This window comes from Calliphora vicina, chromosome 4 (assembly GCF_958450345.1).
Source record: "Calliphora vicina chromosome 4, idCalVici1.1, whole genome shotgun sequence".
Classification (NCBI taxonomy): domain Eukaryota; kingdom Metazoa; phylum Arthropoda; class Insecta; order Diptera; family Calliphoridae; genus Calliphora; species Calliphora vicina.
The window spans coordinates 46359336-46374729 of record NC_088783.1 but is presented as its reverse complement, the minus strand read 5'-3'; the positions used below and the strand labels follow the sequence as shown (position 1 = coordinate 46374729).

Below are 15394 nucleotides of genomic sequence, written 5' to 3'. Positions count from 1 at the left end.
TGATTTTGACCCATTGTAGGTCCAACTTAGTATGGTCTTATATACGTTATTGCAAAGGTCTTTGAAATATCTATTATTAGACATCCATATTGTCTATATTAATGACATAGTAATCCAGATATATGTAAAAAATAGTACAAAAATCGAGGTTGTCCTGTCTTTTTCCTTATATCTCAGCCATTTGTGAACCGATTTTCTCGATTTTAAATAGCAACCGAGCCGGAAGAATTCCGGAGATATTGATGTATGAATCGTGTATGTGGTTATTTGGGGGCTTCGGAAAGTTGATTTCAACAGACAGACGGACATGGCTTAATCGTCTCCGCTATCTATAAGGATCCAGAATATATACATATACTTTATAGGGTCGGAAATGACCCTTCTCAAGATGGTGAAGGGTATACAAATCAGCCAAATCGCTCCAGCCGTTCTCACGTGGTACCATTACATACATGGACCATTTAATTTTTATATACAGTCAGAGACTGTATATTGATTGTTTAAAGAAAAGTAAACGTTTAAGTAAAACTTAAAGTATACAGTTTTTTTATAGACTTCAAATATATAAAAAAAAAATAAAAATATAAACTTCATTACAAACATAACGGTAATTCTTAAAAATACTATAAAATTCACTCGACAAAAGTTTAAATATTTTTGAGGTGTATTTAAACTTTATTCTCTAACTGTATATAGAAAGAGAATATAAATTAATTTAAGCGCTATTTTTTAACCACTTGTTTGAATTGATTTTTGAAATAATACTTTCAAAACTCTGCTCCCAGCCACTTAACAAAAGAGTTAGCGTTGTGAATTCTTAAGAAACATAAAGTATTTAAATTAAATTAAGTACAAAAAACAAGATCTACATACGTACGTGTGATTATATAGTTTTTTTTCTGTATTTTTTTTTTTTTTTTGATTCATGCCACTCCAAAATTGTATTTGTTTAATGGTTAAATTTAAGATGGGAAACCCAAAATATGAACTAGAACTGAAGTAGCAACATATAAAGTATTTTTGTTAATACTACAATTTACACGTAGTTTTGTAAATAAGTTTTATTTCAACTCAATATATGTTTTATGCAAACAACTGATAAAAAGAAACGTCATGCTAAATTATTAAATGTAAAAAACATGACCTTTTTATGAATAAAAAATATGAAAATATGTATGGCGATTTTAAGAATATTTTGACCTTAACATAAAAATCAAATGACTGAGTTAATTCACATATATGCTAAACCCGGAACTATATATATAGTATAGACATGCCAAGTTACCATTTTGTAGCTTTTTCATTTGCTCTTACTTTCTAATTTTTCTTTGTTCACTTTCTTCAAGTTCTTTGAGATATTCTAGACTGACACATTTTCTGTACGGAGAATTCCATTAATCTTATTAAAAATCTTACATCTGCAAAAAATTAAATAAGATTTCTGATTTTATAATCCGCTTTAACGCCACCAACACGATTACTGGTACACAAAAGCAAACATCTGTGCAAAACACATAAAATGTTTATAGTTAAAATTTAACGAATTAGGAAAAACAAACATATTGAAAAAACGTTAAAATGCAACTACATACATACATATAAACATACATGAAGGGTGTTTTTTTAAGCCCAATAGAACTTATAAAAGCATTACCCTCCGTTAGTCGTAATGATTTTCAATTGAGATTAGTCTCAATGTATCAAATTGATATCAATAAAGAATAAGCCGCGTTTGAATATAATATCTTCACTTTTTATTTCGTAAACATAAAAATAATATTAAATTCCAAGTATTTAATAGAGTAATCAAAATAAAATTTCAGTAAAAAATACATTTTTATCAAAAAATAGCTTCAAAATTAGGACATTTAAAAAAAATTAAAAAAAAAAATGTTGGTGTATCAACCATATCAGTTGCGACTAACGGAGGGTTAACTGCAAAATGAACTGTCATACTGTGATCACTTTTTGACATTTATGATCAGCAAATCATCATGAATAGATTGACGCTTGATCAACGCTAACAAATTATGCAAATTTACTTTGGAAATCAGTCATTGATTCGCGCAACTTATAGACGAATGTTTTATCGCAGTATTGTGTTCAGCGTTGAGTACCTTTTTGGCTTATTTTTTACAATTTCAGGTTGCATCGGCCTTAAAAAATCACCCTTTATATAATGTTTATTTCTTTAACAAGAATTTGCGTATAGTAAAAACAAAAAAACTGATTAAATGTTCTAAAACAATTTGCAAAAATGCAAATAAATATTGTATTTTCAAAGCTAATTAGGAAAAAGAACAAAACAATTTATTGATATCTTACATAGGTAGACGACCAAAATATTTAAATTTGCAAAAAAAAGATACATTATAAAATTCTTTTATCTAGAAAATAGCAACCATAAGAGTTGAGAATAAGTAAACATTATTATCATTCGTATGGAATTCTGCAAGATAAAACTGTTAATGACTGACTGCCTGCCTGCCTCATTTATTTAGAAAGACAAAAAGTATTTTAAACAAAATGTCTGAATCATGTTGAATTCTTTATAATTGTTTTAATTACTTGTCTGAGATGTGTCCAAATATAGATATCACTCACAGAAGGCAAAATCGTCACAACTCAAAATGAAATGAGTTCACAATTTATCCAAATTATGTGTATGGCAAATAGCTGGGATTGTGAAAATCAGTTCAGTTAGAAAATTCAACAATTTTAAAATTTCCGTTGCAATACACTAATTATGCGGTATGTGATTTAGTTAACTCTAATACACAGAGAAAACAGATTCGTAGTAACAATCGAATTTGTTGCCAATCGAATGATGCGGTTGCACACATAGAATCTGTCGGTTCTATCAACAGAAAGTTAGTTGATAAAGAAGAATTTCCATTGTAAAAACTGAACTTTTGTTACCTCTTCTAAAATGTTGTACCCACAACCAAATATTCGTTCACTAAGACATAATGATTCGATTGGCTACAAATTCGGTTGCTACCACGAATCTGTTTTCTCTGTGTAGTTTCAATTAAATCTAATTACTTATTGCAATTAACTGTTATACATATATACCATTAGTTTAAAAAACATTATATCTTTAACCCTAATCATATATGTAGCTTTCTTAAATAAATATAATGGAAAATTGTACTATTATTTTATATACATTGTTGTTATTTTTTACATTTTTTATTTACACCGTTTAACTACAAATTTAATCAAACCCTTTGCTAACAATTAAACTAATTGTCAACAGAAACTAATTAAAGTAAATATAGTAAAATTGTTTAATTTGAAGCAAATTGTTCGTAAAACAAATAAACGGTGTCATAAAAATATTTACAAGTTTACTTTCACTAAAATGCAAAAAATATACACGATAACGCAAAAACTATTAGTTAGGGTACCTCTAAGGGAAATATTTTGAAAACTATTTTTTTATTAATCCAGAAAAATTAAATAAATCTCCACTGTCCAGCAGTTCTTGGTGACTGTCCCGAACTAGTTATTTTACCTATCATTTAGGGTGACAACTAGTTATATAACTAGTTGTATGACTAGTTTTTTTAACTCTTGCATGACGTACAATTGTATTGCAATGAGACAGTGTGGTAGCTAGTCCAAAGTATTCAACGAAACTTGATCAACTTATATAGGTAGTTAAAAAGACATCTCATAAACAGTCCAACAAACCTTCCTCCGACAAATCTAAAATAGATTACTTCTGGTTAGAAAAATAACTACTTTTTTAAGAGAATTACAAAATAAACTTTTAAAGTGACTACACTCTAGGCTACCTAGAGACACTAAAGTGACAATTGTCTTCAGGCTAGATTACATGAGATATGTAAAGTAATCAATTGACTTCTTTCTGCACTACAAGGAGCGTGTCAAATGACTCAAAATATATAAATTGGAGTCAGCCAAGTCGTCAGTCTTTAGTCACAATTACTGTATATAAGGAATACATTGATTACTTGCTTAACTGCTGGTTAACAGTGATTTTCGACACTTTCTTGTAAACAGAGTAAAGACAAACAGATACTTGCAGACATTTCCATATATTTTTCAATATTTTCGATAATAAAGAGTGAGCCAAAAAAACTTATAAACTCTATTCCAACCAAAACTTATCCTTGGTCCAACAAATTATTACCGAAAAAAACTATGAGAAAACTTTCCAAAAAATCCAATATGGAATTTAAAAGAATAGCAAAAGCTATTAAACAGTATAAGGATGACTTGAACATTAAAAGGAAACCTTGATCAGGATGAAAAAAAGGTCTAACAGATATTGGTAAAGCAAAAGAAGTTGAAGAGCACCGAACACTTCTATCGGTAAACAACTTAGAAGCTAAAGAACGAGCGAACAAATTTAAGTAAAATTTTATTAAAAGAAATACAACTTTTCGTGTGACTTCGGCCTGTAGAAAGGTATTGGGCTCTTGTAAAGTAAGTGGACGTAAGTGTACCTCCTCATCCAAAAATGTAACGTAAGCAACTAAAAAAAATGATAATGGGAGGTTTTCCAGAAAAAGTGAATACATTTACAGTGGTGGCCAGGAATTTAAGACAAAAATTGTTTGCTAAATTCCACGTGATTGTCAATTATTTTTTCAAATATTTCCACAAATATGTATGCATGAGGACTGTTTTAACACACAAGAGTGTTTTATTCGACTGTGTCAATTCATACATATTCACTACGAACACATAAAATTTTTCTACAACTTGACCAAACATTTTTTTTTTAAATAAACATATTTTCGCACATTTATATCATTATAATTTTATTATTATAAAATAATCGGACCAAATTTCGTATTTTTATTTCCATTATTTTCGGTCATATCATGTTATTAACAGCGGATGTTCGCTGAGGTGGGTCAACGTATTTCCACATATCTTTGTCCATATATGTTTTACCGATTTTTCCAAACATTTTTCAGAAACTAGAAACATTAATAATAAATTTTATACCCTTAGAGGTTCTTTTATTTTGGCTGTATCGCACATAAAATTCAGTTGATGAAAAAAATTCAAGTATTTGTCTTAAATTGGTGGCCACCACTGTATAAATAACGAGTAATATGCCAAAGTTTAATGAAGTTGTATTTGAACAAATTTAGGTATTTTTGAGAATTTTTATATTGAATGGTTTAAGATTTATTTAACTTAATACAAGAATAAGTTTTTTTGGCTCACTCTTTAATATGTAGGTATTTTTGATAAATGCAGCGTAAGAAAAGAAGTACATTCATTCAAATTTAAAGACTTTTGAAAGCAGTTTGTTAAATAAAAACTTTAAGATGCTAAAGTTTTCGCAAAATATTTCCCACTCATATTGTGAACATATGGCAAAATGAACATAAAATTTAGGATATATGCTAATTAAAAAAATGTGTGAAACAGTAAAAACAAAATTTGTTTAATTCTCAGTAAAAAGTATCTAACATTTTTATTATGACTCGTCGTAATATAAACATCCTTTTTAGACGCATATACGAGGTTTCATGACTACAGTATAATTCCACAGTATTTCATTTCGGATTTATATAAACCTCATTATATATCATTACAAGATTAATTTCGGATCCTACAAAGTATAGGCTCGAAAAATTAGTAAACATCACTGAATTATATTATTGCTTTAAGATAATGAAAAACATTAGAGTCAGACCTAAAGACTTGAGAATTAAGCAAAAACCCACGACAGCTTCTGTTTTTTTTACCTAAAATTTAAAGATATACATAATCTCCAGGTTATTTTCACCGAAAAATAATAGAAAACTCTGCCTTATTTTATTATTTAAAACACTACACCCCGAATCGGGCATATATAAAAACTACAAATCGAACATTTTTGTGGTGATTGACAAGTTCTGACTTTTTCATAATCAATTATATTGTAACATAATTGGTTGATCTTTTAGTTTATTGGTTTCCAAATTTAATAACGCTTTATTTTTATACCCTTCACCTTCGTGAGAAGGGTATATATAAGTTTGTCATTCCGTTTGTAATTTCTACATTTTTCATTTCCGACCCTATAAAGTATATATATTCTGGATCCTTATAGATTGCGGAGTCGATTAAGCCATGTCCGTCTGTCTGTCTGTTGAAATCAATTTTCTGAAGACCCCAGATATCTTCGGGATCCAAATCTTTAATAATTCTGTCAGACATGCTTTCGAGAAGTTTGCTATTTAAAATCAGCAAAATCGGTCCATAAATAACGGAGATATGAGCAAAAAACCGGGACAACCTTGATTTTTGATCTATATCTGGATTACTAAGTCATTAATATAGACAATATGGATATCTAATGATAGATATTTCAAAGTCCATTGCAACGATGTAGATAAGGCTATATATAGTAAGTTGGACCTACAAAATCGGGAAAAATATTTTTTAACCCGAATTTTTTTTTCATCAACAATTTTTTTTGTCATACATTTTTTTTTCAAAAAAAAAATTTGGAAAAAACTTTTTTTAAAAAAATTTTGTTTAACTAAAAATATAAAAAAAAAATTATTTTAAAGTATAATTTGGTGAAGGGTATATAAGATTCGGCACAGCCGAATATAGCTCTCTTACTTGTTTAAGATAGATCATTTAAAATCTTTAGCTTTTAAATAAAGGATATGTATTTTTTTCGATACAAAAAAGTTCTTATAAATGATCGATCTAACCTCGTAGATACATGCATAAATAAGTATGTATATATATAAGGATGGTCCCAATTTTTACTTTTCTTCTTTCGTTTGCCATTTGTGAGCCTGGACTAAAGAACCATATAGAATTTGCCTACATTTTCAGATTTTCCACATATTATAACCAAAGTAACAAATTTGGTAGAAGGTGCATTAAATGAGGAGCTGCAGAACAAAAGGTACTTTTTCGCTCATTTAAAATTTTTGGGAAATTGAGTTTTATTTATTTCGCCCCTTAAAAAAATGCATGAACCTGGAAATGGTAACAAGTTTCTTACTTATCAATAAATACATTCAACTGCCATAAGTCACCACATTAAAAGTTAAGGATGTTTGGTATAAAACCCCATTTTAATATCGGAAAAAGAACCTTTTGTTAAAAAATAAAGAAAAAAAAGGTACGTTTTGTTAAAAACAAAATTGAAAAGTATATTTTTTATCAGTTTTTTTTAACGATAATATTTTAAATGAATGTTTTTAATCCTGATCTAATACATAAACAAATTACACATTGAAATTAAATAATTTTTCTTTCGTTTTATACTAGTGTTGTACGTTTTCTTAAGCACAAATTTTTTCAGAACCCATTTAATTAGAAAAAAAAAAATTAAAAAAATTTGCTGATTCGATTGTTTCTAGAAGATTTTATCCCAAATATTATAAAAATACCAAAAAACCAATTTGATTTGTTTTGTGGAATAGGGCCCATTTCTTACATTTCTTATTTAGCACAGACATAAACCACATTTTAAGCACAGCCAATTTTGCAATTAACAGAGCACTGTTATCACTTTGCAGTCATAATTAGGGTTTTTAATTTCCTGACCTTTTTTGATTCCCGGGAATCGGGAATTTTTTTTCTACATTCCCGGGTACCCGGCTATTCCCGAAATATATAATGATACCGTAAATTAGGAATATTATAGCCAAATTTCATATAAAAACTTAGTGTTATAATTATTAAATATCAGATCTACTAATTTATTAATAAAATTTGAGCTTAATTCACTAAAATATTAATCCGTAATTAAAAAATATCAGCCTTTCTTTCATTCCATAAATCCCTTCCTAATAATATTTAATTTTTTAGATTCATTCCAAAGCCTTTGTTTAAACTGAATTAATTTTATAGTTAATTAATAACAGAATCTATTCAAACTTTGAATGATTAAATTTTAGTTAAATCAAATCATTTCCAAAATTAATTGAAACAAGTAAGAGTGCTATATTCGGAAAAAAATTCGGGTTAAAAATTTTTTTCCCGATTTTGACCCATTGTAGGTCCAACTTACTATGGTATTATATACGTCGTTACAAATGTCTTTGAAATATCTATCATTAGATATCCATATTGTCTATATTAATGTCTTAGTCATCCAGTTATAGGTAAAAAATAGGTCAAAAATCGAGGTTGTCTTGGTTTTTTCCTCATATCTCAGCCATTCGTGGACCGATTTTGCTGATTTTAAATAGCAAAATTCTCGAAAGCATGTCTGACAGAATTATTGAAGATTTGGATCCCGAAGATATCTGGGGTCTTCAGAAAACTGATTTCAACAGACAGACGGACAGACAGACGGACATGGCTTAATCGACTCCGCTATCTATAAGGATCCAGAATATATATACTTTATAGGGTCGGAAATGAAAAATGTAGAAATTACAAACGGAATGACAAACTTATATATACCCTTCTCACGAAGGTGAAGGGTATAAAAATTGTCTTAAACATTTTTGTACTAGATTTTAATTGAAGAAAAATTTAATCATTTAATAATGTTTTGAAGCTATTTTGTTATTGATTTGAAGAAGAAATTTAAAGAAATTAGAATGATTCAATAAGAAATAAATTCTATAAATAATGAATTGTCTTTTTAAATTTTCATACGAAAAACTCCAGATAAATAATAATAAGCGGTCTATTATTGCCAAGATATATGCAAAAAACTTTTCACTGTTTTTCGTTAAAAAAAAGTTCTAACTTGTTTTCTATGTATTTTCGTCAGTTTTTAATTTAATAGTAAAAAATTGGCAAAATTCCCGGGAAATTTGTACCGGGAATTCCCGGGATAAAAACCCTAGTCATAATACAATATCGGAAATAATGTCAGAATAAGAAAAAAATATTTATTTGAAATATGTTTCTGAAATAATTTTGGTATTCCAATAAATTTGTTTTTTAAAAAATAAATCTGGAATCTCAAAATTAATTCAGATATTCCACTACTACGGTTTCATTCAGTGACACTTTTACTATCATTTCAATATAGTGTCATATCCGAGAACTCTTCCTAATTTCTATAATGGCCACAAATCCTCTACAGATTTATTTTTTCAAAATCCTTCAAATAATTAATGGCCCGGCCCTAAGGCTTGGTTATATAAATTGATGATAAATAAATAAAATATTTATTATAAAAATATTTTTTTTTTTTATTTTTTTCTTATTCTAAAATTATTTCAGATATTGTAGATATAAATTTGCTTATTATAATTCAAGTATTATGATTGTTCAGTGATTAACAGTGCTCTGTTATCTGAAAAATTATTAAATTATTATTTTATTTATTCTTCCACACAAACCGTACGTACCATCCTAATGTATCTATATCTAAATATGCATAAACTTCCTCCGAATATTTGGCGTGAAGTTGAAACAATGAATTATCTTTGTTAAGCCATATACATAAATATTTTTATGGTCTATAAGAATTTAATGGCAATTTGATGAATTTTTATGTTGACAGTAAATATTTTCCACATAAGTATTGCTAGTAGAGTTGCAGTCAACATAGGATGGGTGTATATAAATGATCTCTTTAAATTTTTTTGTGAAATTTTCAAACTATGTATTTGTATTATACATTTCTAAATATTCGTATGCAAAATAATGTCAACAAAATGAACTTTTGTTTAGATATACTTATGTATGTATTTGCCTTTAAGCTATAAAAAAAATAACATTTGGTTACAATATGTTTGATTGAAATTTTTGTTTTATATCATTTACAGGGAATTCAACAGAAAGCGTTCGCTTTGAAGACAAGTACAAAATTATTTAAAGATTTAAATTTATTAGCTAAAGATGAGGCATTCCGTAATGCCACCACAATATATCCGGTCACAACAACTGATGATTTTTATAGACTTCATGCTTATTTCTCAAAGGTAATATTAAATATCATTTCGAAGTTACTTTAACTATTTTGCTAAACTTTACTTTATCTTAGTATCATTTAGAAATTGTCCATCTTAAAAGCGGAGAATTGGAACAGAAATCATATCGCATTGCCAATGGCACCATATCGAATAATATATTGGAAATAAGATGGCCGCTGGGTGTACCTTTGGCTAGTGCTCCCGAAACACGACATGACATTCTTATGTGGCATCTTATTAATCGTACTCATATATTTTTACCAAATGGAGAGAATAATATCGAGACTTTGAGTACAATTGAATCGTTGGACTTGGAAAAGGTTCTCGACATAACAATACAATATGCCAAAACTAAATTTCCTACAATGGTTAATACGGGCATACACAGTATCTATAGAAGGTTTGATGCTACGCGTGGCATGGATTATCAAATACACTTAAATATGCGTGATACGGGCAGAATGTCGGCTCTAACACAAAGAAATAGCATCATAAAGAGTTTTCAAATTGTAAAACCTTTGGGTCGTGTGGAAGTGGTGCCCTCGCCATATGTGACGGAAAGTACACGCATAGCAATATTGGTGCCCACCTTCGAACATCAGTTGGATGATGCTTTGGATTTCATTACTCAATATGAAAAGATATGCATGCACAATCAGGATAATACATTCTTATTAATGGTATTTATATAATTGATATTTCTTGGAATCATTTCATTTAATTTTTCTTTTCATTGTAATAGATTTTTATGTATCGTTATGATTCCTCCAGCAAAGGAGACACAGATCCTTTCAAATCTTTAAAAACTCTTGCCTTAGATTTATCTTCGAAATATAAAACCGATGGTAGCCGTATCGCCTGGGTATCCATACGTTTGCCCTCCGTATTAAGTGATCCCATACCATCGGAAGATGTTATGCTCAACTCATTATATGGCCATAATGAAATATTAAGTGTGGCTGTAGCTGATCTTGCCCTGCCTAAAATTGGTTTAGAAAGTCTGGTCTTAATGGCTTCAAATGCCATAACATTTAAACCAGACTTTCTTAATCGTGTAAGTATTTTTGATATATTTAATGTTAAATTAGACAAATTACTATTTATATTGTATCTTTCCTAGGTTCGCATGAATACCATACAAGGTTTCCAAGTGTATTCTCCTGTTGGTTTTATGATGTATCCTTGTAAATTGGCTGGATTTTGCAAAGAATGTGAGTCATGTGATGTTAGTCAAAGTACTGGTTACTTTGATAAATGGAATTATGATGTTATTTCATTTTACAGTCGAGATTATGTACAAGGTGAGTGTAATGTTATACTACTATATATCTCAATTAAAAATTAATTATAAATAATAGTTCAAATTTAAAAAAAAAACAAGTAAGAGATCTATATTCGGCTGTGCCGAATCTTATATACCCTTGTATACTTCAAAATAAAAAATTGAAATATTTTTAGGTAAACAAAATTTATTTTTTTTCTAAAGATGTTTTTTTCATTTTTTGGAAAAAAAAATTTCGAATTTTTTTTTTTAAATTTTAAAACATTATTTTTTTTAATATTTAGCGAAAAAAACTTGGTGAAAAAATAATCGGGTTAAAAATTTTTTTTTCCGATTTTGACGCATTGTAGGTCCAACTTATTATGGTCTTATATACGTCGTTGCAAAGGTCTTTGAAATATCTACATATCATTAGATATCCATATTGTCTATATTAATGACTTAGTAATCCAGATATAGTTAAAAAATAGGTAAAATATCGAGGTTGACCTGGTTTCTTCTTATATCTCAGCCATTTGTGGACCGATTTTCTCGATTTTAAAAAGCAACCGAGCCGGAAGAATTCCGTAGATATTGATGTATGAATCGTTTATGTAAGTTATTTGGGGGCTTCGGAAAGATGATTTCAACAGACAGACGGACATGGATTAATCGACTCCGCTATCTATAAGGATCCAGAATATATATACTTTATAGGGTCGCAAAATTATATTGTGGAAATTACAAACGGAATGACAAACTTATATATACCCTTCTCATGAAAAAAAAATAATGTCTTTGATCTTCTTAATTCTATAATATTTGGCAACAAGCAAGACGTATTTATACAAGGTGGTGTCGATAGCACAGCTGCTCGATCTGTCAAATTCATTATTGTTTGTTGTTACGAATACTACAACAAACAGAAATGTAACAAACACAACAGGAAAACTTTGACAGTTTCAGCCAACATAAAGAAATGACACGTGGTGTTTGTAAATGTTGTACTTATTGCAGAAACTCTCTCAACTTATAATGAATTCGCCTTGGCAGCAAGTTTAGGTATATTTGTCTCTCTTTCCAAACCACAACCATTTTCAGATTTTTTTTTTTTTGAATTTCAGAATTTTTTTTATTCAGAAACTTCCATTTGTATTTCAGAAAGTAGAAATACTTTAGATTTTTCAAAATGTATTTATAAATTTTTTAATTCTATTTCATAAATTTCCAATGGAAATTTCTAAAATACAAATAGAAATTTCTGAAAAACAATTGGAAAATTCAGAAATACAATTAAAAACTTTTTAAGTATAAATTAAAAATTCGGAAATACAATTGGAAATTTCTGAAAAACAAGTGGAAACTTCTGAAATATAATTAGAAATTTCTGAAATTTAATTGGAATTTTCTGAAATATGATTAGAATCAACTGAAATACAATTGGAAATGGTGTAGAACAAACGCAAAAAAACAGTCTATTCTATATATAGCAAATGTGGATGTGACTCGTGAAAAACTGTATTTAAAAAAAAAATCACGCTAATTCTTGCAATTTTTAAAGCGACCAAACTCTGTTGTTAATGAGTGCACATCAGTAGTTTGTAACAGTTGGCTTTGCTTCAAATTTTGTTAATTAATTACTGTCTCCATAAAAAGAAAAACAGAGAAAAAGTGCTTTTAATTTTTAGTTAAAAATTCGCTTGAGTCGAAAGATATTTCCATTTTGAGAGAAAATATAGTAAAATTCTATATAGAGATTCTAAATAACTATATTTTCACGGAACATTTTAATGGTATCAATTTATAGTTTTGACATATTTATCTTTAAACTGTGATCTATTATTAAAATTTAAAAAATGTAGTTATGTATTTTAAAATATCCTTTCTCGAGGATATTTCTTGAATTTATTATAATTTTTCCTTCGGAAAAATTTCTTTTTGGTTATGCACTCATAAAACTTAAGTCCCTACTATTTATATAAAACATAGTTAATTGAAGTGCTTTTGTGATATTCATACATATAAATCCATTTTGAGACTTAACTCTTTTTCTGTTACTTATTTTGTGTTTTTAGTGGACTTTGTACATTTTTCTATTCCATTTTTTCTTTATTATTATCGTTTTAACTCTGGTATATGATGTTCACTTAAGTTGTTCTGAAAAGGCAATGGAGCAACGTCATGTGGACATAGATCTTTTTTATAATACTGTATAACAACGAGAAAAAAAGAAATAATTGTAAACTTTGTTTACGCAAACATGTATTTTTACATATTCTAACGTTTTGTATTAAATTCTAAACTTTCATAAAAAGTGGACTTAACACCTTTGTACACTAAGCTAACTATATATCATTATACGACTATGTACTTCTAAGTAATGCAGATGGTATAAAGTAGTCATTGAAAAGTAAGTTATTGAGTAATTGCAAGTCATTACCAAGTTTTTTCTGGATACTTAAGGGAAAACTAATATATTTACATGATACTTTATGAAACTCCGCCATTAAAATAACCTTAAAATTATGTTCTTTACATTGTTAGTTTTTATCTATTAAATTACATATTTTTTCCATTAAAATTAAACAATTATTATTTTTTTTTTCCTTCATTAACAGCTCGTAAACTTGTGGAGGCAACGTTGCCGATTACACGCACCGATAACGATATCGAACAATTGCTTACACGTGCTGATAAAACAATAAACAATATTCTGGATATGTTTGTGTCATCACAGCTGCCGGTGCACATGTTGCGTGGCGTGGAACCAAATCTACGTTATGGTACGGCCATAAAAAATTTCATTGATAAAAATTATGAAAACAATAACAATGACAACAACCAAATTAATAATAATAACATACCAAAGTGTATGATGCTAAACGATGAACAAAATAATGATGCTGATGATGGTATCAACAGAAGAAGGAGTGGTGGCAGTGACAGTAGTCGTCAACAACAACAACAACGACATAAGTGCATACATTTGGCATCGAGAAAACAAATTGGAGATTCCATAATACGTTATGAAGATAAAAGTATTATACATAAATGAAAATTAAACCACTTCATCCGTCATCCTATCCCCCTGCCCCATAATTACTTCCTTCCTATCTAATTTCTTAAGTACATACTATGATGTAGTAGTTTTATAAGAGATTTTTCGGTTTTAAGTTCTTTCATTTATCTTTTGCGAGAGTATTTTTATTTTTTAATTGTTATTATAGCGTGTAGTTAGGAAATTTTAAATAAAAATTTTTATTTTCTATTGTTATTTATTAATTGTTGTAAATAATATTTTATGTATGTATTAAGTGTTAGTTTATAAGTGTTTAAAATTAAAATTTAAAAGGACTCTTGTATTTTGTTTCGTTTATATATAGACAAAAATGTGTGTTTAAAGTTGTGTTCCAAAGTAATCAAAAAAAAAATAAAGTAAAAGGAATTTACAGTCACAGAAAAATACACATAGATTGGAAAATATCTTGTGAAAACCTAACTCAGTTGTCAAAAACCTAAGTGGTGAGAATGTTTTAATAAAAAAACTATGTGAAAACTAAGCAAAAATTGTCATGAATACGGCCTTTGACAGGAGAGTTTCCAATCTGTGTATTTATCTATGATCTTAATTTTATTTCGAATATTCTCAATTTAAATTTGTAATTTTCTAAAATTCATTTGGAATTTTCTCAATTCCAATGAAATATGGTATAATCAGATTTACAGATTATAGTACCAATTAAAAAAAAAAAACAACAACAAATTATATTGAAATTTTAAGCTAAAGTTGAAAATCTGCAACTCAAACTAGTACTGCAACAGAAATAATATTTCGTTAAAACTTTAAAACAAAACTATATTATGTAATTTTCATTAGGCCTTAAATTTCCTCAAAAGCAGTTCCTTTTTTGTATTTATTAAAAAAATTAAAAAAAAAAAATAAACATAATTGTAAACAACAAGTAAACAAAGCAAAAGAAAAATAGCCAACGAAGTTTTTTAATGCTCAATTTATGTCAAAATGTACATATAAATAGATATATATTTAATTATATCACTCACTTTCGTTTGCCAAATTCTTGCTTGTAAACATGCCTTCATAAATAAATTATTCCTATAGTTTTAGTGGTTTTTCTAAGTCTTTTTAATTTTTTGTTTTATTTTAATTTATATACTACATATTTGTTGTATTTCAACTGGTCTGTGTTTTTTGTAAAAGGATTCCATGATAAATTTTGTTTTTTATGAAGAAAATTAT

General features: G+C 28.1%; 1 protein-coding gene across 1 annotated transcript in view; it reads left to right on the top strand.

Annotated features, from left to right (window-relative positions):
- Chpf (Chondroitin polymerizing factor) overlaps positions 1–14745 on the top strand; it is a 53059-nt gene extending 38314 nt beyond the window's left edge. The window contains exons 3-7 of the mRNA XM_065509048.1: positions 9729–9884; positions 9947–10555; positions 10618–10929; positions 10996–11176; positions 13755–14745. Of these exons, the coding sequence (XP_065365120.1) occupies positions 9729–9884; positions 9947–10555; positions 10618–10929; positions 10996–11176; positions 13755–14191 (1695 nt within the window). The 3' untranslated portion in view covers positions 14192–14745. The remainder of the gene's footprint in view (positions 1–9728; positions 9885–9946; positions 10556–10617; positions 10930–10995; positions 11177–13754) is intronic.
- The last annotated feature ends 649 nt before the right edge of the window (positions 14746–15394 follow it).